The sequence below is a fragment of the Ursus maritimus genome, unplaced genomic scaffold (assembly GCF_017311325.1).
Source record: "Ursus maritimus isolate PB19 unplaced genomic scaffold, ASM1731132v1 scaffold_9, whole genome shotgun sequence".
NCBI classification, from domain to species: domain Eukaryota; kingdom Metazoa; phylum Chordata; class Mammalia; order Carnivora; family Ursidae; genus Ursus; species Ursus maritimus.
The window spans coordinates 51,568,938-51,589,112 of record NW_024427107.1 but is presented as its reverse complement, the minus strand read 5'-3'; the positions used below and the strand labels follow the sequence as shown (position 1 = coordinate 51,589,112).

At 36.6% G+C, this 20,175-nt stretch overlaps 1 protein-coding gene across 1 annotated transcript in view; it reads left to right on the top strand.

Annotated features, from left to right (window-relative positions):
* The first annotated feature begins 3,705 nt into the window (after positions 1 to 3,705).
* Positions 3,706 to 20,175, top strand: part of EIF3E (eukaryotic translation initiation factor 3 subunit E) — a 43,279-nt gene continuing 26,809 nt past the window's right edge. The window contains exons 1-6 of the mRNA XM_008689257.2: positions 3,706 to 3,859; positions 9,596 to 9,710; positions 11,164 to 11,281; positions 13,248 to 13,290; positions 14,669 to 14,773; positions 19,520 to 19,645. Coding sequence (XP_008687479.1) covers positions 3,770 to 3,859; positions 9,596 to 9,710; positions 11,164 to 11,281; positions 13,248 to 13,290; positions 14,669 to 14,773; positions 19,520 to 19,645 — 597 coding nt within the window. The 5' untranslated portion in view covers positions 3,706 to 3,769. The remainder of the gene's footprint in view (positions 3,860 to 9,595; positions 9,711 to 11,163; positions 11,282 to 13,247; positions 13,291 to 14,668; positions 14,774 to 19,519; positions 19,646 to 20,175) is intronic.

Here is a 20,175-nt window from a genome sequence, read left to right as displayed (position 1 = left end):
TATGTTCAAAACTAAACTCTTGACTTCTCTCCTCTAAAACATGCACCTATCACACCCTTCCTCATTTTAGTAAATGGCCTCTCAGTTCTTCTAGACCTTGGAGTCATCTTTGATCCTTCTTTTTCTCATCTAATCCATTAGCAAATTTTGATAGCTCTGCATTTAAAATATATACAGAATTTGTTATTGTGCACAACTTTTTCAATGCTATCACTTTTGTCTAAGCCACCATTATCTCTTGCTTGAATTATTTCAATAGTCTCTTAACTGGTCTCTCTAGGTATACGCTTGCTGCCTCAACCCTTCAACCTTTGAAGTGTTTTTTTTTTAATTTTTTAAAAATATTTTATTTATTTATTTGAGAGAGAGAGGAAACACATGAGTGGGGGTTGGGGGAGAAGGAAAGGGAGAAGACTCCCCCACTGAGCAGGGAGCCCGATTCGGGGCTAGATCCCAGGACTTGGAGATCATGGCTTGAGCCGAAGGCAGAAGCTTAACCGGCTGAGCCACCCAGGTGCCCGTGAAGTGGTCTTTTTAAAGTGTAACTATGATTATGTGACTTCTCTGTTCAAAACTCTCCAATAACTCCCCACCTTATTCGGAATACAACCCAAAATCTTGACTATGGCTTCCAAAACATTATATCATCTGTCCCACCACTTTCTCTCTGAACTCATCTTCTGTCATACTTCCTTTTGCTCAGTCAGCTCTTGAATTTCTGTCTCCTTGCTATTTCTCATTGATACCAAGTGCAGTTTTGCTTCAGTACCTTTATATTTAATGTTTCTTTACCTGGAATTTTCCTCCCTTAGAGAGCCACAGGTTCCCTACTTTCTTCAGCTCTCTTTTCACATTCTACTTTACCAGAGAGGCCTTTCCTGCTCACATTATGTAAACCAGAAGCCTTTCCCCACCATTCTCTAACTTCTACCTTACATATTGTTCTTCATAGCATTCTACATCACTGGACAAAGTATATATTTATCTCTTTTTATCCATCTCCTTCCCCTTGAATATAAACTTCTTTAGAGAAGGTAGTCTGTTTTTATATTCCCAGGACCTAGAACATTGTATTTGATTTATACAGAATGAATAAATAATTGCCATCTATTAGATTGAAAGCTCCTATATAGCCTTCCTATACAGCTTTACTGATTATATAGTCCCATTAACACCTAGCTTAGTACCTTCCATACGGTATAAAGGTCAAAATGTTAATCAAACTGAATTGCATCTTATTCTCTCTGCTTCTCAAAAATGCCCTCTGTTCCTTTTTTGGCAAGTTCCCATACTGCTACCTGCTTGCTTTCTTCCTCTGCCCCAGCTCACTTCTGCTGGAAGCCTTGGCTACTAGTTCTTTAACTTCCTCTTTTCCTGTCTATATTCTATTACAACTTTAGTCTCTGGGCTTCCAGGAAACTTTGTATCTAATTTATAATTTAAATTTTATCATAGGTATATATGTATGGGAAAAAGCATAGTATATACAGGGTTTGGTACTGTCCATGGTTTCAGGCATCCACTAGGGTTCTTGGAATGTATCTGCTATGGATTGGGGGGGGGTCTACTGTACAAGGTTACATGCATGGTAGTGGTAATAACTATATCAACTGATCCAGAATAGTATCTTAATTTGCATACTACACATCACCACTCGGATATCTAATAGGGATTTATTCTGTCTGAAACAGAATTCCTGATTTTAGCACCCAGACCTATTCCTTTACCATTCTCCCCCCATCTATTGGTCACCAGTGGGAACCCAGTTTCTCATGCCCAAAGTCTAGGAATCATTTTTTTTTTAATTGAAACTTTATTCTGAGATAATAGATTCACAGGCACTTGTAAGATCCTGTGTATCCTTTACTCAATCTCCCCCAGTGTTAACATCTTCCAAAATAATAGTACAGTCTGGCAATTCCTCAAGTGATTAAACATAGTTACTGTATATCCCACCAATTCCAACTCTGGGTACATAACCAAGAAAACTGAAAACATATGTCCACAAAAAATTTGTACACAGATGTTTACAGCAGCATTATTCATAGTAGCCAAAAGGTAGAAAACAACCCACATGTCCATCAATGGATGAGTGGGTAAACCGTATGTGGTATAGCCATATAATAGAATATTATTTAGCCATGAAAAGAAATGAAGTACTGGTCATCCTACAACTTGGATGAATTTTGAAAATATTATGCAAAGTGAAAAAAGTCAGACGCAAAAGGCCACATATTATGATTCCATTCATATCAAAGTCCTGAATAGGAAATCTATACAGACAGAAAATAGTGTTGCTAAGGGCTGGGGTAGAGTGAACATGAAGAGGAGATGAAGATGAGGTTAGTGTGAGATAACAAGGCCTGGATAGTATTAAGCATATTTCAGTTTTAAAAGTCATTCTGGCTGCTGTGTGAGAATAAACACAAGTGGAAAAGAGGGGGAGAAAGGTAATTAATGAAGAAGTTACTCCAAAAATCAAAGCAAGACATGATGGTGGTTTGGACTGGGGTGTGACTTTGGAGGTGGTGTGTGAACTGACTGGATCCAGATATGCTTCACATATTAAGACCAAAGGGTTTGTTGGTGAATTCAGTGCACAGTGTAACAGAAAGAGAAAAATCAAAGATGACTCTAAGGTGTTGGGTCTGAGCAAATGGACAGATGGAACTAGCACTCGCTGAGATGGAGAAGAGCCCAAAAAGAGCAGGTTTTGAGAGTTACATGGGGGAGTTCGGTTTTGGACATGTTAATATTGAGATATTGAGTAGCCAGACAGATTTTTTCGAGTCTGAAACCGGTTAACTAATAGTCTGTGTTGGTGCTATAATTTGGGAGGTGTCAATGTATAGACTGCATTTAAAGCCCTTAGGTTGAATGATATCAAGTACGGTATTGACTTATACAAAGGAGAGGTCCAAGACCCTGAGGCACTCCAAAATGAAGAGGCCTGAAAGATGAAAACGGATTAGCAAAGGAGGCTTCAGAGCACTTAGAATAAAATCCACATTCCTTACCTCAATCATGACTTGGCCCTTCTCAACGTCTTTCACCTCATTGTCTAATCACACAGGATAGTTAGCTTTTGGAATATACCAAGTACTTTCCCATCTAGTGGCCTTTTTGTTTGCTAAGCCATCCACCAGGCCTGGTTTTACCCTGGCTCCAATTTTAGTCGCTTCCTTCTCTCACTACAACTCTTCGTTAAATTGTTACTCCCACTTTTTTCTCTAATCCCTCTAATTAAATAGACCCAGCCCGACCACCCCCACCAAATTATGGCTCTTACTATAATATAAAATTATTTCACTTGTTTCCTGTCTAGAAACCCGTCCCACCTTGATTTAACAAACGATTACAAAACGATCACTATATGCCAAATAAAACCTCAGGTATTCCTTCTCTATGCAACTTTCCGGAGAGCAGGGGCCTCATTATCTTGTCCTCTGCCGCATCCCAACGTAATCGACAATCCCTCAGAAGTCAGTTCTCAGTTTTCAAAATTTATTAGCGGAACGGAGAGCAGGACACCGGCAAACTTGCCAACATAAGAGATTGCACCCGCGGCTCCGCCCAGTCCCAGAGTTGCCTAAAGGAAAGGAAGACCCGCACGCATGCGCCTTTGTTCTCTGAGCGCTTCGGGCTGAACCCCACCCCTTTCCCTTGCCGTGGTTAACCACTGCGCATGCGCAACACGGTCCTGTCTGTACGTTTGTCGGCACTATCAATAAAGTTTTAGTGAGTACAGACTCCCTTTTTACTTGGCAAGATGGCGGAGTACGACTTGACTACTCGCATCGCGCACTTTTTGGATCGGCATCTAGTCTTTCCTTTGCTCGAGTTTCTCTCCGTAAAAGAGGTGAGGGGGTCTTTGACCGCAAGGAAGGCGTGGGAGTGCGTGAGGCGCGGGACAAGGCCGAGAGGTGGTGGCGATAGCCCTAGGCCTGACACACGTGTGAGGCGGCCGCGAGTTTGGTCCTGCGTCGGGCAGTAAGGATCTGCTGGTATTTTAGCGTCGTCCCAGCTAATTAGCAGCGCAGAATTTGGTTGTGAGGAGAAGTTTGGTGACAGCTGGCAACTTAGGGGAGAAGGAGGTCTCTGCTTCACTACTGGAGGTGGCAGTGCTACAGGGACTTCCGCGTCAGTTCCTCTCGGAAGTTGACCGACCATTCTCCAGCTTCTCTGTAGTAACGCTTCCAAAAGCAAATTGGAGTGTTATAGATTCTGGTTTTTCTTTTGGGAACTGTGGGAGGAGTGTGCTTGGCTTTGTGTTTTTGTTTGCCGGATCTTTGGAATAATTTTCTTACACTTAAATACCTAGTACTTTAATTTACATAAAGTTGTGAATTCTTCGCATAGAGTTTAACTGGTTTTTAAGTAGCCACTTCCTAGAAGCGTGGCATATTTTTGTCGAATGGGGACCACCCCCCCCCAAAAAAAGCACGCCAGGACAATTTTTTTACTTAAAAGTGGTTTTCCGGTGTGTACAGACTTCGAGTAATCTGAACGTTAACATTCATTTAGCTACTCAAGATACCTTGAATTAGCCTGTGGTTCTGGTACCTCATTTCAAAATGTCTCAGTCCTGAAAGTTTTGAAATATTGGGCTGAGTTATACCTTGAATTTGTTGGGAAATTGATACATTTTAGTAATTACAATAAAGTAATGTTAGTATGATGAAGGGATTCGATTATGGGCCAGAAAAGTAAATGAATTCTGTATCTGAAAGCAGGTTACAACATAAGCCTACTTAGGGAACTCTAGATTTGGAGAGTAGATTTGTGTGGCTCAACAAAAATAAAACAGAAAGGCTCTGCAAATAAACATTAAATTGTTCTGATAACTTTTCAGATCTTCCTGGTAGTTACTGTTCATTAGACAGATATAATCCTCAAATTTATCTGATCCTTTTCTAAAGACATAACAGGACTCAAAGTAGTGACGTTAGTGAACAGCAAAGTTTATTTTCAGTGAATTTCAGGAATGTAAAAATAAAGCAATATAAAGCTTTATCATGAGAGGATATGGTTTTTTCTTGATTTTTCCTTACGTATGATGTGCTTACACCTATATTTTGGAGCTTGTATAAAACAGTACATTCTGCCTTTTTTCCTTTTCTGGATGTGTGAGGATAATTCACCAAAGATCAAAGAATAAAAAGATGCCATATTTGAAATCCTTTATCAGCTACTTGTAGAAATGCTTCTAAATCAGCCAAAGTTCATATTCTTGTAATGTCCTCTTTAAAAGGGTTTTGTTTTACAAGGCAGATAGATAAAAGGAAGGAATATGTGAGTGTAAATTAGTTTTTCATAGGGTAAGACCAAAACTATGAAGGGCAACTGAGAATCAGTGGAAAATAACTGCTCAATGCTTGTCTGTTTGTAGAGAATGTTGGTAGGATGGCTGGAATACACCAAGGGGAAGACAGATGCTGGAGTATTTACTTAGCAGTTACTAAGTAGAGGGCAATCATGGAATCGTGTTAAATCCAGGATAAAACCCAGACTTCTCACCACTGAAAAACTCACCTATCCTTTAGAGGAGTTAAAGGTCTATAATTACATACGAGGCAAAAAACAAATGTCAGAGAAGTGCTGGCAGAGTGCTATCAAAATTGAAGAGATTCTATTCAGTGGGCAAAAAGGACTTGGAGAGGATAGGGGTTTTTTTTGTTTTTTTTTTTTGTTTTTTTGTTTGTTTGTTTTTTAATTTGACAGAGATAGAGACAGCCAGTGAGAGAGGGAACACAAGCAGGGGGAGTGGGAGAGGAAGGAGCAGGCTCATAGCGGAGGAGCCTGATGTGGGGCTCGATCCCATAACGCCGGGATCACGCCCTGAGCCGAAGGCAGATGCTTAACCGCTGTGCCACCCAGGTGCCCCGGAGAGGATAGGATTTAAGTTGAGTTTTAGATGGTTAGGATAGAGGCAGTGATCATGATTCATAAGAGTAACAATTTGATGTGTTTGTAATATGTTGGAGAATATAAGCTCTATGAGAGCAGAAACTTTGTTTTGTTCTCTGCTGTAAAATAGAGTCTGGCATAAAGACTTTTAATGATTATTTAATATCTCCGCACTTCAGAGCTGTTTCTTTCTCATCATAAGTAAGCCATTCTCATGCATAAAGTGTTGATACTGCCACCAATCTTACGGGGTTAGAAAAATTACATGAGATAGTGCATATAAAGCACTTAGCCTTCTGGGACAAAGTGAGTATTCCTGAATATTTTCTTTTAGGAGGCTAGGCCATCCTATGTGAGAGAGGAGTGCGGTTTTGAGGAATGAGGTAAGGAATGGAAATGGGGACTGAGAAAACTGACCAAAGTATAAGGATTGGTAAGTGTGGATGGCCCAACTGAGATCGAAAATCATACATTCATGGGGCACCTGGGTGGCACAGCGGTTAAGCGCCTGCCTTCAGCTCAGGGCGTGATCCTGGCGTTATGGGATCGAGCCCCACATCAGGCTCCTCCGCTATGAGCCTGCTTCTTCCTCTCCCACTCCCCCTGCCTGTGTTCCCTCTCTCACTGGCTGTCTCTATCTGTCAAATAAATAAATAAAATCTTAAAAAAAAAAATCATACATTCATAAGAGCTGATGACAGTCACTCTAGCAGTGGAAGGTTATTGGAGTAGAAATGTCTGGAGGTAGGCTTGTAGATCTATGTCATTTAGAGATGGATTGCTGATCAGCAGAGAAAAGCACAGATGTGATTCAATACCATTATTGCCTGCTTTTGAAATATTTTATAGTCGTCCTTAGCAGAACATAGAAGACAGATGACTTTTTTCCAGAAATAAAGATTGACATTGAATTGTGTTTGGTTGGAGAAAATGGGTGGAACCCATGATATTACTAATGAGAAAAATCTTTGAAATAGCTGAAAATCGTATCTAAACTAATGTGGAAAGTGACAACCTTTAAAAAGGGTGATATAAAATTTAAAAAGAACAAAAGGTATAATGAAGTATTTTAATGGTAATGGTGAAAGAGATGATGAATTTAAGTTGAAATCTTAGAGATGAGGTACCAAATGAAAATTGTGGAAAGTTGTGAGAAATTTTAAGATTTGAGTTTCTTAAGAATCACCAGAATGGATGTTGGATTTGTGGAGGATGACAGCAGGAAGAGAAGTCAAAAGAATATTTTCTTTCTTTTTTAAAAAAATTTTAAAGATTTTATTATTTGACAGAGTGAGAGAGCACAAGTAGGGGGAGAGGGAGAGGGAGAGGGAGAGGGAGAAGCAGGCAGGGGATCCTTTGCAGGGCTGTGTCCTAGACCCTGGGATCATGACCTGAGCCGAAGGCAGACACTGAACTGACTGAGCTACCCAGGAGCCCCAAAAGAATATTTTCAATCTGTTAAAATGTCGGAGCTGTTTTCAAGAGGTTGATAGACCAGGGATTGGCAAACTATAGCCTGTGAAGCACATAACAGCCCTCTCTGCTCATTTTGTATCGTCTGTAAGCTAAAAATAATTTTTAAAAGATAAACATTTGCAAACATTTTCAGTTATAGAACACTAACTTTGTACCCCAGTTAAGTGAAATAGTTCCCCCCCCCAAATTTCATTCTTCTCATTAGTAGATCTTTTTTACAAAAAAGTTTACTCCATTATTTTTTATCTCAAAAAGAAAAGAAATTGTGGAAACTCTTACAGTATTTATAAATATTATCTTTGATTTTTTTTTAAAGATTTGTTTATTTTAGAGAGCTTGCTCACAAGAGAGCACCCGTGGGGGGGGGGGCGGCAGAGGGAGAGGGAGAATCTCAAACAGATTTCCTGCTGAGCACAGAGCCCCCTATGGGGCTCTATCCCAGGACCCTGAGATAATGACCTGAGCCAAAACCATGAGTCAGATGCTCAACCAACCACCCAGGCGCCCCTAGTTTCCTGCTTCTTGGCTTAAAAGTCTAGAATATTTTCTGTCTGCCCTTTATAGAGTAAGTGTGGGTATAAGGCAGAATTTAGGGAAGGTGATATAAGCAGATAGAGATTTAAGAGGCCAGTAAGATCTGACGGCTGAGGAGCAGTGCTTTGAATCTATAATAGATAGAGACAGTACAAATTAAAAGCTATTAATAGGGTGACAAAAAGAGGTTGGCATGCTAAGGAAAGATGTTTTCACAAGATTAGGTTTCTATAAGGTACACTGAAAGGATGCCTCGATTTTTTTTTTAAGTAAATTTTCTAATCAAATATAACATTCATACAGGAAAGTGCCAAATAGAAGCACCTTTTTTCAAAGTGAACCCACTTGTTTGACCACCATCCAGATCAATAAATAAAACATGACAAATATCCTAGAAACCTTCCTCTGACCCCTCTTAGTCACTACTCACACCTCCCAAAGGTAAGCACTAGTCTGATCTAGAATAGTTTTGCCTGGTTTTGATTTTACATATATGAAATTAAGCATTGTACTGCTTTGTGTGACTTATTTCATTCAACATTGTGAGAGTCATCCAAGTTGATAGGATAACTGTAGTTCTTTGATTCGAATGCTGAATGTTAATCTTTTACATGAGTGTATTACAGTTTATCCATTCTAATGTTGATAAACTTGGCTATTACAAGTAGTACTGCTATGAACATTCTTGGAAATGTCCTTTGAATATATGCACCCATTTCTCTTGGGTATTGAGGAGCAGAATTACTGGGTCATAAAGTATTTTAGATTTTAGGAGATAGAAAGAGTTTTCCAAAGCAGTTGTACTTCTGCCAGAAGAGTAAGTGTTCAGTTATTCTAAATCTACACCAACATTGGTATTGCCCTTTTTTTTTTGTTTTTTTTTAATGTGGCTTTAATTTTCATTTTCTGTATGATTAATGAAGTTGAGATATTTGGTATTTGTTGGCCATTCGGTTATACTCTTGTAAGTGGCTATTAAATTTTTTTAGCCATTTTCAATTCTCTCTCTTACTATTTTGTAGGCGTTCTTTATGTATTTTGGAAGATACAGTTTTGATCTCATGGCCCTACCATTTGATCACCTTCATTTTTTCACAGACTTTGAAATGTGGAATCTTCCTGCATTTTTCTTTCATTGACACAGTTAAATTTAGTACGCAAATCTTTTGCTAAAGCTTTAGCTTGATGACTGCTAGTTAAAAAAATTTTTTTTTAAACTTTTACTATCTCCTTGAATACTATTGTATAGGATCCTTACATAATCACTCATTGCTCCAAACTTCACATTTATGTGAGTTTGCTGGTGTATCTATTGGTCCTTGTCCTGTGGGTTAAATTGTTTCTTGAAATACTTGTAAAAACTTGATATGACATGGTTGACTTAGAGAATGGGTGCTAGTTCTGTTTCAGCAGTTTGAATGGGGAAGGATTTTAAAGGGTTCAAATGATTTAGTGAAAAAATAGGTGGGGGTAGATAGAAGTCCACCTCAAGGAGAGATGAGTAGGTATCGTGTGGATGTGAGACAGTAAGAAGGTAAAAAATTTGAGTTGATTCCTAATTACCTGGTGTGGCAAGGAAACAACTATATATACTTATCAGTAGAGTTGGTGTGGCTGCTTGTCAGTTTATTGGGGGAGAACTTCTACATATTCATCAGAAAGTAATTTTCTCTTGCAGATATATAATGAAAAAGAATTATTACAAGGGAAATTGGATCTCCTTAGTGATACCAACATGGTAGACTTCGCTATGGATGTATACAAAAACCTTTATTCTGATGATATTCCACATGGTAAGTTTTGTCATTTGGAACTGCAGCTTCTCATGAACTGAGGATGTGTGTGTTAAAGTTTTGTGATTTATAAAAGAGCTTTAGTCAAAAGTCTTTAATAACTATTTGAATGGTTTAAAAGTTCTCTGGATGACGGGTAATGTGAAGGTTGCATGTCATCTAAAGTATGTTATTTTCTCACCACAAAAGGTGTGAAACTACTTGAAAACATGATTTTCAAATATGTTCAGTTCATAGTAACTATCATCAAAATTGTGCTCATGAATCAGATTGTCTCCTTAGAATGATCTGAGAATGTTGTTGTTTTTGGTCTGCTAACTTTTTCAGTTAGCATCTGTGTGCCTTAGAGTTTTCTTTTCATCTTGAAGCATCTGGGTATAGCCAGGGTTCTCAAAAGTATTGTCCCCAGTACCAGCATCATCAGTTCACCTGGGAGAGCTTGTTAGAAATGCAAATTTTGGGGTCATACCCCAGATCTACTTAATCAGAAACTGTTGGCTGAGGCCCAGCACTTAAATTGGAGAACTACTGTGGTATGGTGTTTTTCAGATTCTTGTTTTCTATGGGAATAGATGTTCCTTTAAAACAAGAAAAAAAAGTTTTCCCGTAAGTTTGAAAAATTTTGTATTATTTCTCTTCTGAACATGGTATTTTAAAAAATCCTAAGAATGCTTTCAATAGAGAAATACAGTTTACTTTCTTTAAATTGACATTTTCCAAAATTTGCTCACATATACCCTTTTATGTTTGAGAAGCACTGTTCTAGTAATACTTTTTAATGTATTATACAAATTATTACACTAAACATAATCACCTCTTTTAATTATAGTAAATGACAGTGGCTCTTTAAATTTTAGTTTGTGATGAAAAAGTTAACTATTTTATAGTGAAAGTTTAAAACATGCCTGCAGGGTAGGTTATCTACAAGTTTTCTCTGACTCTTCATGATGCAGTAGAAAGAAACTAGAGCTGGGTTTGAGAGATTTCAGAATTAGATTTATAGCGAAAAGAGAGATTACTGACTGGATTTAAATTCCATTCAGCCTGATTGAAAATCTGTAGTAATATGCAAACCCTCTGAGTCTGTATTCAGAAACTCTGCGATAATATTCACTTGAGGAAATTCAGTGAGAATAAATATAAAAACACTTGGAGTGAAGTCTCTGAAATATGGAATTAGATCATTGTTTCTTAGTATCCACCCCTCCCCAGGCAGTATCTGTATATTCCTCAGTTTTCTTTAAGAGTGAGAAGAAGATTCCCTCTTTAGTGCCTGTGCACTGCTGGAAAGGAAAAAATGGATTTGGGAGACTTACTGAGTTGGTAGTTCCTGGCATATGGATATATTGGGGGTAAATAAATTCAATTTAAATAAATTGAAAAATTTTCAGAGATATCCTCATGGTGAACAGTATAGTTTAACATTAGAGTACTCCTTTGCATTTTTAATTAGCTTTGAGAGAAAAAAGAACCACAGTTGTTGCACAACTGAAACAGCTTCAGGCAGAAACAGAACCAATTGTGAAGATGTTTGAAGATCCAGAAACTACAAGGCAGATGCAGTCAACCAGGTAACCTCCCTTAATTTGAAGTCTGAAAATTCTCTTTTCTGGATTAAGACAAATGTTAATTCAAATTTTATCTAATATCCCATCATAAAAGTTCATGGCTTAATTGATTACTTTATCTGTTTATCTTATCCTTATGGTGTAGGGACCAGGAGTTCCTTAATAAATATTAATACTAATTTTATTTTTAACTTCTTTACCAGTTACCCAAATCCAATTATGCTGGAGCAGTTTTGCCTTTTTCCTCTCTTCCCAGGGAACATTGGCAATGTCTGGTTACATTTTTAGTTATCACCAGTTGAATGGGTGCCATTAGCACCTAGAAAGGGGAGGCCAGGGAGGCTGCTAACCATCCTGCAATGCATCAGACAGTACCCTACCCCCCAACAAAGAATTATCCAACCCAAAAGTGTCAGTAGTACTGAGGTTGACGTACCTGTGCCTGGGCAGTACCAAGAGGGAAACCTGAGCTCACTTTATCACTTGGCTGCGTTCTCCTCTATCCTTCCAACTTCATTGCCCACCCCAAGAAGGGAGGGTAGTGTAGAGCTGATAAGGTTATTTTATTCTTAACTTCCTCTTAACTAGAATTAAACTTATTGCTTGGTTTCCAAAGAATGCATGTTGCCTCATTCTGACTTAATAACCCTTTGGGTTATTAGAAATTCTTTAAAACAAAATCTACTAAAATTGAATATTGCCATTGTGGTAAATAAATCTCAGCTGCCAATGTATTTACTAGAGAAATTGCTGAAGATTTTGCCATGATGTTGTCTTTAGTTCATACAATATGTGACCAAAACAAATTTTTAGAGAGATTAGCTCCAAGCTTCCATTTGTGATTTGGGGAAGTGTTATCAGATATTTTTAAGCAAAACAGCAAATACTACACGATTATTATATCATATCATATCATAATGTAATCTGCTACATTACTAACTACATCATGTTATGCTATATCTATCTATCTATACTGACACACATATGTATACCCAGATAGCTATATCTTAACAAAGCAGTCATCTATAACTACACATGTATGTGTATGTATGTGTGTTGTACTACTTATTACACTTAGAATAGAATATAATGACTTAGACTTTCAGTTCACATTAAGTGCCCATAGAGGAACAGCTGAAATAATCTGGCTGTTAGGGTACAGCAGGAAATTTAGAATTTAAATTCTAAATTTAGTCTAGTCACTTAAATACTAGAAACTAATGTTATTAGAGTATGAATCAAGATGAATGTAGGTTTATTCACCAGTTATTAGAGAAGACTCTTTGCAGTTTAATAGGCATGGCATTGAGATAAATGAAGGATGGAATTGTGTTTTAAAAACTTGCAAAGGAATAACCTCTTCCTGCCAATTCCTGTTTTTAAATTTCATTGAACATATAACATTGTACTTCTCATAATTTCCCAGAAATACCCAGTCAACCAAAGGACAATGATTATGTACCTATTCAGTATTATAATATGCCCATGTTAATTTTGGTGATAATATATTCCCTCCCATTAAATCTGCAAGTAAAATTATGCTCTGGAAAAATATGCCACAGCATTCCCTCTTGATAACCATAAGGGAAAAAAATTTTTTTTTTTTTAAACTGCCCAGTAAGTGGGTCACTGTGCCCATCTATCACTTGTTCCTTGGTGTCTTTATCATCATTTTCACTTTTACCAGTCTGGCAACATCTTAGTTATGCAATACCAATTTAAGAAAAGTTCAGTTGGGTTGACACTGATAGGGATAATAACTATATAGAGTGTGTGGCATAGATATGTAAGTTAAGCATAATTGATTAATTTTGTGGCGTTTTGTTTATTTTATTCTGGAAGTCTTACGTCTAGTGTTTAAGTATTAAGATATTTAAATGGCTTTGTGTGGGTAATAGGATAAACATTGGATATGCTTATTTTGTTTTCTGTGACCTGTAAAATACAATAATTTTTGTTTCTAATTAAGAGATGGTCGGATGCTCTTTGACTACCTGGCGGACAAGCATGGTGTAAGTGGTATTTTAAAAATTTTCTTTAGTTGTCCTGTTTTAATAAGGCTAATTAAAGAATAGTGCTGCATAGATAGGTTCGAGGCTTGACAAGAGTATAATTTCTAGATTAATTTATTAAATACAAGACTTGGTATGTTTTTGAAACTTCAATTTTAAAAAATTGATGTTTTTGAAACTTCAATTTTTTAAAATTGATGATGGGAAAATGAGGTGCTTATACTTTAGATCATAGAAATTTTCAAAACTTTTTTACTTTTTCTAGAATAATCAAGTAATAGGTACCATTTTATGTTTCTGATGGATTAACAAATAAAGATAGAACTAAATTTGAATTAGAAATGCTTTGAGCAGTGGTAGAATTAAGTAATACTTTGGCTGCCTTGTGGAATATGATAGTTGTTGACATTATCAAGGTCTTCATAAATCCCCAATAAAGGAATTTTATTGTAGACTTCCCTAGTGGTCTCCCAGTCTCCTTTCCCTTGTGTTAACGCAAAGCGTGAGGATTTGCATATAATTAATTCTTCACTTGCATTCAAGTTTTATTTCTCATTTAACAGTTACTGTAACAAGAGGTTTGCTGACCACTGTGCAAATTATTCTTTCTGGTTTCCATATAGAATGTTTGGTGTATTTGATAATGGTCTAGTTTGTAGTCCTTCTCTTATATTTCTTTACTTTCACCTTGCTTGCTTTGCTAACTTAAAAATTGTCTGTAATTTGGGGGCCAGCTTTCATAGAGAACTGAAATTTACTGTATATGTTATTTGTACAGAATCACAAAACCTTATAGGGATGCATGCGCTTGGTAGTTGCCTAAGCTCAGTCACTAACTGAGAGACTCACACCTTACACCTTTTCCTGCAATTCAAATTCTCATTGCAACGAATTAGGTATCGTTACAGTTCATAACTCTTTGAGACCAGAATTGTGAATGATAAATCCATCAATTGCTAATGTGTGTTTTAAGAGTCATGTTTTTTTTTTTTTTTTTTTTTAAAGATTTTATTTATTTATTCGACAGAGATAGAGACAGCCAGCGAGAGAGGGAACACAAGCAGGGGGAGTGGGAGAGGAAGAAGGCAGGCTCCCAGCAGAGGAGCCTGATGTGGGGCTCGATCCCATAATGCCGGGATCACGCCCTGAGCCGAAGGCAGACGCTTAACCGCTGTGCCACCCAGGCGCCCCAAGAGTCATGTGTTTTTGATCATGGTTTTTGTTTTATTTTGTTTTTTTTTGTGACACTTGGGATTCACTGAGAGACTTGATGTCTGGGGACATTAAAGGAGTAAATGGTTTGAATTTTAAAACTCAAAGTTAAAAATAGAACTGATGCTTTTTAAAAATTTTTTTACTTTTTTTTTTTTTTTTTTAGTTTAGGCAGGAATATTTAGACACACTCTACAGGTATGCAAAATTCCAGTATGAATGTGGGAATTACTCTGGAGCTGCAGAATATCTTTACTTCTTTAGAGTGTTGGTAAGTAAATTTTTTTTTCTTCTCTCAGATTTTGTAGGATTCCCTTGGTTTGTGAAAACGTGTATATAGATTTGAATCTGTACATAAATTTTCAAGAATCCTTGGTGAAAGGAGAAAAACTTTCCCCAGCAAAGAACAAAGAGAAATAGGAAAGCTTATATCAGGACCTCAAAATTTGGAGGGAGATTTAACTTGTCCTTGAAATCCAAAAGTAGGAGCTGCTAATTTGTTATTTTATGTGTAATTGTATGATTAGCATTAGCAAAATTCTTTCATGTAATCAGTTTGTTACATTACTGTGTAGCACAGTGAGCAGCACATTGTGGATTTTTAAATATTTGTTGAATAAATCCATTTCTAATTTCAATTAAATATCTTATGCTATCTACATCCCTTTTTGTTTCAAACAACTATGAAATTATAATATTTGAAAAAAATTATGCCTTATTAGTAAATTTTTTCCATTTGCTTTCAACCTTAGCTATTAGAAAATAAAGCTCAATGATTTTTTTTAATAATGTAAGAGAAAGGTGAGTTTAAATTGTAATATTTTAGAGCAAATTTCTAAACATAAAGAACCCTGTTTGTTATTTTCATTTGCCTATTTGACAAATTCCTAGATTCAATGCTTTTGTTTGGGAAAAAGGAAAATTGCATGAAGCCAAAGAAAAGAATCAGGCTTTTAAATGGAAAGGTTTTTTTCTCATTCTGCCTTCTGTGTAGGTAATTGTATTAATGCCTTCTAGAGTTATCAAAATGCCCTTGTTTTAACTAGCTTCTCCTTTGAGAAATTATAATTTGTTACTCACTTTGGGTTAGTAAGCAAGTACCTAAGTCTCTGATTTCTCTAGTTAATTAGATGTTGGGAAATGACCTCTTTAGACAGGGACTTATTGTTTTCTAACCTTGGAAGAGTCTGTTTCTTCTGTCTCTACTTTCTGGAGCCTTTATTCTTTTAGGCCCATATGCCTGCCACAAAGAAAAGACTTACGTCTGCTATCTTTGGTTGTTTTCTAGGAAATTAAATTTTCCTTTTTGGGGGAGCAGGGAAGGGGAAGAGATTGGTGTTTTATTAATACAGCTAATTCCTACACTTAAAAAGTACTTAGCTTAATTTTTTAAATCTACCATCCTTCCTTTAAAAGGAAACAAAGATTTTCAGTGTATTTTGAAGTTTGATTTGAAAAAAATTTATTTTTCTCTTGCTCCCATTTGTGAATATTCTTAATTTACAGATTAGCTGTGGTTAGCTTGCAAGTGCATCGAAGGTAATCAGTGATGGTAAACTTGTAGTGGCTTATCAGAAAATTCCATCAGTTTTACTTTGAATATTATGAAGGATTTAGGAGAGCAAAAGTTGATTACTTTGGAAATGTAAACAGCTTAAACCAGGATTGTAAAATCAGAAGCCTGATATGATTACAGGTACATGAAAAGAGTTGGTTATTCATATCATTTGTTAATGCTGGGAGTGAATTTTGAGAATGAAGATTTAGTGTCATGTTAGAGTTCTAGCACAGTAAATTTATTGTTGCTGGTCAGTGAGTGAATGTGCCATTTTGCTAAGACATGGAAACTTAAGGTAACTGCTGGAAATCCAGATATTGAAACTCTTCTAGCATATCCACCCTTGAAAGCAGGTTGGTATGAAGAGCCAACTGTAATGACATGGACTTGAGCCAGAGTAGTACGCATGAACCTTTGGGGGATTAAAAAACTTGCTATGCTGCCACAAAAAGCTTTTGAATAGAATATAACATATTCTAGTTTGAACAGTATATTACATTTATGTAGTGTGGTTTTATAATTAGTCTAAAAATTCCTACAGATGATAGGTATATATACTTAAAGGTTTGTGAAGTTTTTGTTTCCTTTTTTTAAAATATGAAGCTCCTAGTTTGTTCCCTAACTTAAAAAAATTCTCAGTTTTAAGCTTTTGCATTGCCTAACAGGTCTTGTGTTGGAATTCAAATGGCATTTGGTTAGGTGATTGATTACCATGATTTGAACACAAAAATCAATGTTTTACATTAAGAGTTGTCAAAATATAGTGATTGGATAGTGCTTAGAAATTATGTGAAATTTATTTTAAATGTATGTCCCATCTGTGTGACAAAATATTGGAGTTGGCATATTGATAGGGGCTAACCAAGCTAAGTTTAAAACAGTGGATAATTTTACTTCTCTTTTTCTTTTGTTTACGTAGGCACTACCATAAAATCTATGTATTTGTTCACAATCTTGTTAATAGCAAAGATTAAAAATCCTGAATTGGATTTGGGATAAATAATGTCCATGTTTTACTTATTAGTTATTTACTTTTATTTTTTTGTAATAGCCTTTTTTTCATTTCTAAATTCTTGTCTGGTGGTTGGTTATTCTTTTAAATCTATAGTTAGGGAAACATAAGCTATGAAAGAACCATTGTAAGTATGATCTGAGATTAGAATTTGACTCTCCAGGTGACCTATTGTAGGTCAGTGTTGTGTAAATTAAAGCTGTGTGACCCCAGAATCTACCTTTATTTTAAAAAATTTGATGGCTTTTAGAATACATCAAGGAGTGTTCACATGCATCCTATTTGGTTGTGTTCTAAGAAATGCATTAATTTGAATGACATGGAGCAGAATTGGTAGGAATTTTTGAATATTTTTGTTTTAAAAGTTACTACAGAAGTAAATAAAAGGGATTAACACTGTATTTTAATTATTTTGTTAAAATCTGCCCTCTCTGTCCCTTTGGTCTGACTTGAAAATATAACCCTTTCCCTCATCCAGCAGCTATTTGAAATAAAAGTGATTTTAAGATGCTAGAACTTTTGGCGATCATATTTTAGTAGCGTGATTTTTGTTGTTGTTTTCACTCAGAATTTAAAATTTATCTCCCGTAAGTACATGCCATTTTACTTAAAGCTACTTTTCCTTGACTCAAGAAAGCTTAAGTAATGATGACTTTTGGAAGCTTTGGGATCTTGGTTGAAGTTTTGGGTTTGATACGCCCTGTTTGATAATGTTGGTGTAAAAGATGTCCGTTTCATATCGATTTTCAGATACATAATTTATCACATTTTAATGTCAAACTGGGATGTGTCTTGAATTGGTTGTGGTTTTAGAAACATAAATAAAAAAAACTTACAGGGGTGCTTGGGTGGCTCAGTTGATTAAGCGTCTGCCTTCGGCTGAGGTCATGATCCCAGGGTGCTGGGATCAAGCCCCGCACTGGGCTCTCTGCTCAGCGGGGAGCCTGCTTCTCCCTCTCCCTCTGCCTGCAGCTCCGCCTACTTGTGCTCTCTCTGTCAAATAAATAAAATTAAAAAACAAACAAACGAGACTTCTAGTTTTTGTCTATTACAAAAAAAAATGGCCACGAATATTGAAATACAAGTCTTTTTTTTATGGACATGTAAGAACCAGCGGTTTCATGGATATGTTTTAAAACTTAATTTATAAAGTTAGTGTTTGTTTATTAGAGTTTGCTCAATGTTATTCAGTACATTAGAGTTATATACTACCATCAAAGTCCTTAATAGGTGTTTTGGGTTTTTGACCCTTATTCCATCAGTGGCAAAAAGGTAGGTACCCTTAGTCCTCCTATTTTGTGATTTAGATTGTGGTATAAAATTTATAGATTTTGGGGCACCTGGGTGGCTTAGTAGTTAAGCATCGGACTCTAGGTTTTGGCTCAGGTTGTGATCTCATGGGACATGGGATTAAGCCCCACCCCTCCCCCTTTTGGGTTCTGCTCAGCTGGGAATCTGCTTGAAAGATTCTCTCCCTCTACCCCTCCTCCACTGTGCTCTCTAAAAATAAACAAACAAATAAACATTTTTAGCTTTCATAATTAGAAGTGTAATTTTGGGCAAATTACACTCTCCATACATCAGTTTCACCTCTTTAATTAAAATGAGGATAAAAAATATTTACCTTTTATAGTGTTTCTATTAGGATTTTGTGAAAATGAACGTTTATTGCTTGGTACATATTCCTTTGATAATTATTAGTTGCTATTAACCAGTAGACATGCTTTTCTCTCTCCCTCTAACTCCTTTCATTTGTGTCATAATTTGGATTTCTTTTTTAAAGATTTTATTTGTATATTAGCGTGTGAGAAAGATCACTAGCAGAGGGGAGAGGTAGAGGAAGAACCAGACTCAGGAGCCCACTCCCAAGACCCTGAGATCATGACTTGAGTGGAAGTCAGATGCTTAACCGTCTGAGCCACCCAGGTGCCCTGCATATTTTTTGTTCTGAAAATAATGCTTTTAACACTGGTGCTGTATCCTAGTTTTAAGTTAACTCTTTCTGATTTAGACTGAATGTCAAAGAGCTAAGTATTTTCCTTTTTATTATTTTTAAAAAATATTTTATTTATTTATTTGACAGAACAAGAGAGAGAGCACACGAGCAGGGGGAACAGCAGGCAGAAGGAGGAGATGCAGGCTCCCTGCTGGGCAAGGAGCCTGATGCAGGGCTCAATCCCAGGACCCTGGGATCATGACCTGAGCTAAAGGCAGATGCTTAACTACTGGGCCACCCAGGCGCTCCGAGCTGAATATTTTTAGTAAATTAAGTTAAATGGAAACAATCAGTTTAACCAGTGTGATCCAATAAGGACTTAGATAATTACTGTTTGATCTAGAAAGCTACAGGTCTTTTAGTAGGCTAGGTGGGTATGTAAGGTATAAAATACACAGTATCTTTTTTTCCTGAATATTCAGAATATAATTAATTATGATTGCTTAAACAGGTTCCAGCAACAGATAGAAATGCTTTGAGTTCACTCTGGGGAAAACTGGCCTCTGAAATCTTAATGCAGAATTGGGATGCAGCTATGGAAGACCTTACACGGTTAAAAGAGACCATAGATAATAATGTGAGTTATATTTTTCCAGGGTTATTCTCTGAAATTTTTGTGTATCCTTCATACTTTCTGATAAGGAAAAAGCTGTTTACTTTTTTTAAAAAAGGGGGGGCGGGGGAGGGGGGAATGAAGGGAAAGGAGAGAGGGATGGAGGGAGGGAGGAAAGGAAACAAAAATGTTCAGATTAGCTTTTGTTGACTTGACATAAAAATCACGGTGGGTTAGTGGGTTGACTAGTTTCACTGAATCTCCTTGAAAGAAACTGTTGAGATTTTTTTGGCTCTTAGAGAAGAGAACTCAAGTTTTCATTTCTCTTATAGCTACTGCACCTTTTTTATTTGTACAGTGAAAATGGCATAATACTATTAGTGCCACCTCAGTGATAGGTCCTCAATAAAGTCCTATGTAGAAGATGGCAGTTTTCACCTACAATTGTCTAATAAAACAACTTACAGAGTATTTAGTCCATCCTTGCTTTTAAAATGTTTTCTGAAATGAGTATAATTTATGGCTTCTGTAAAAATGGCTTAGCAGCCATTATT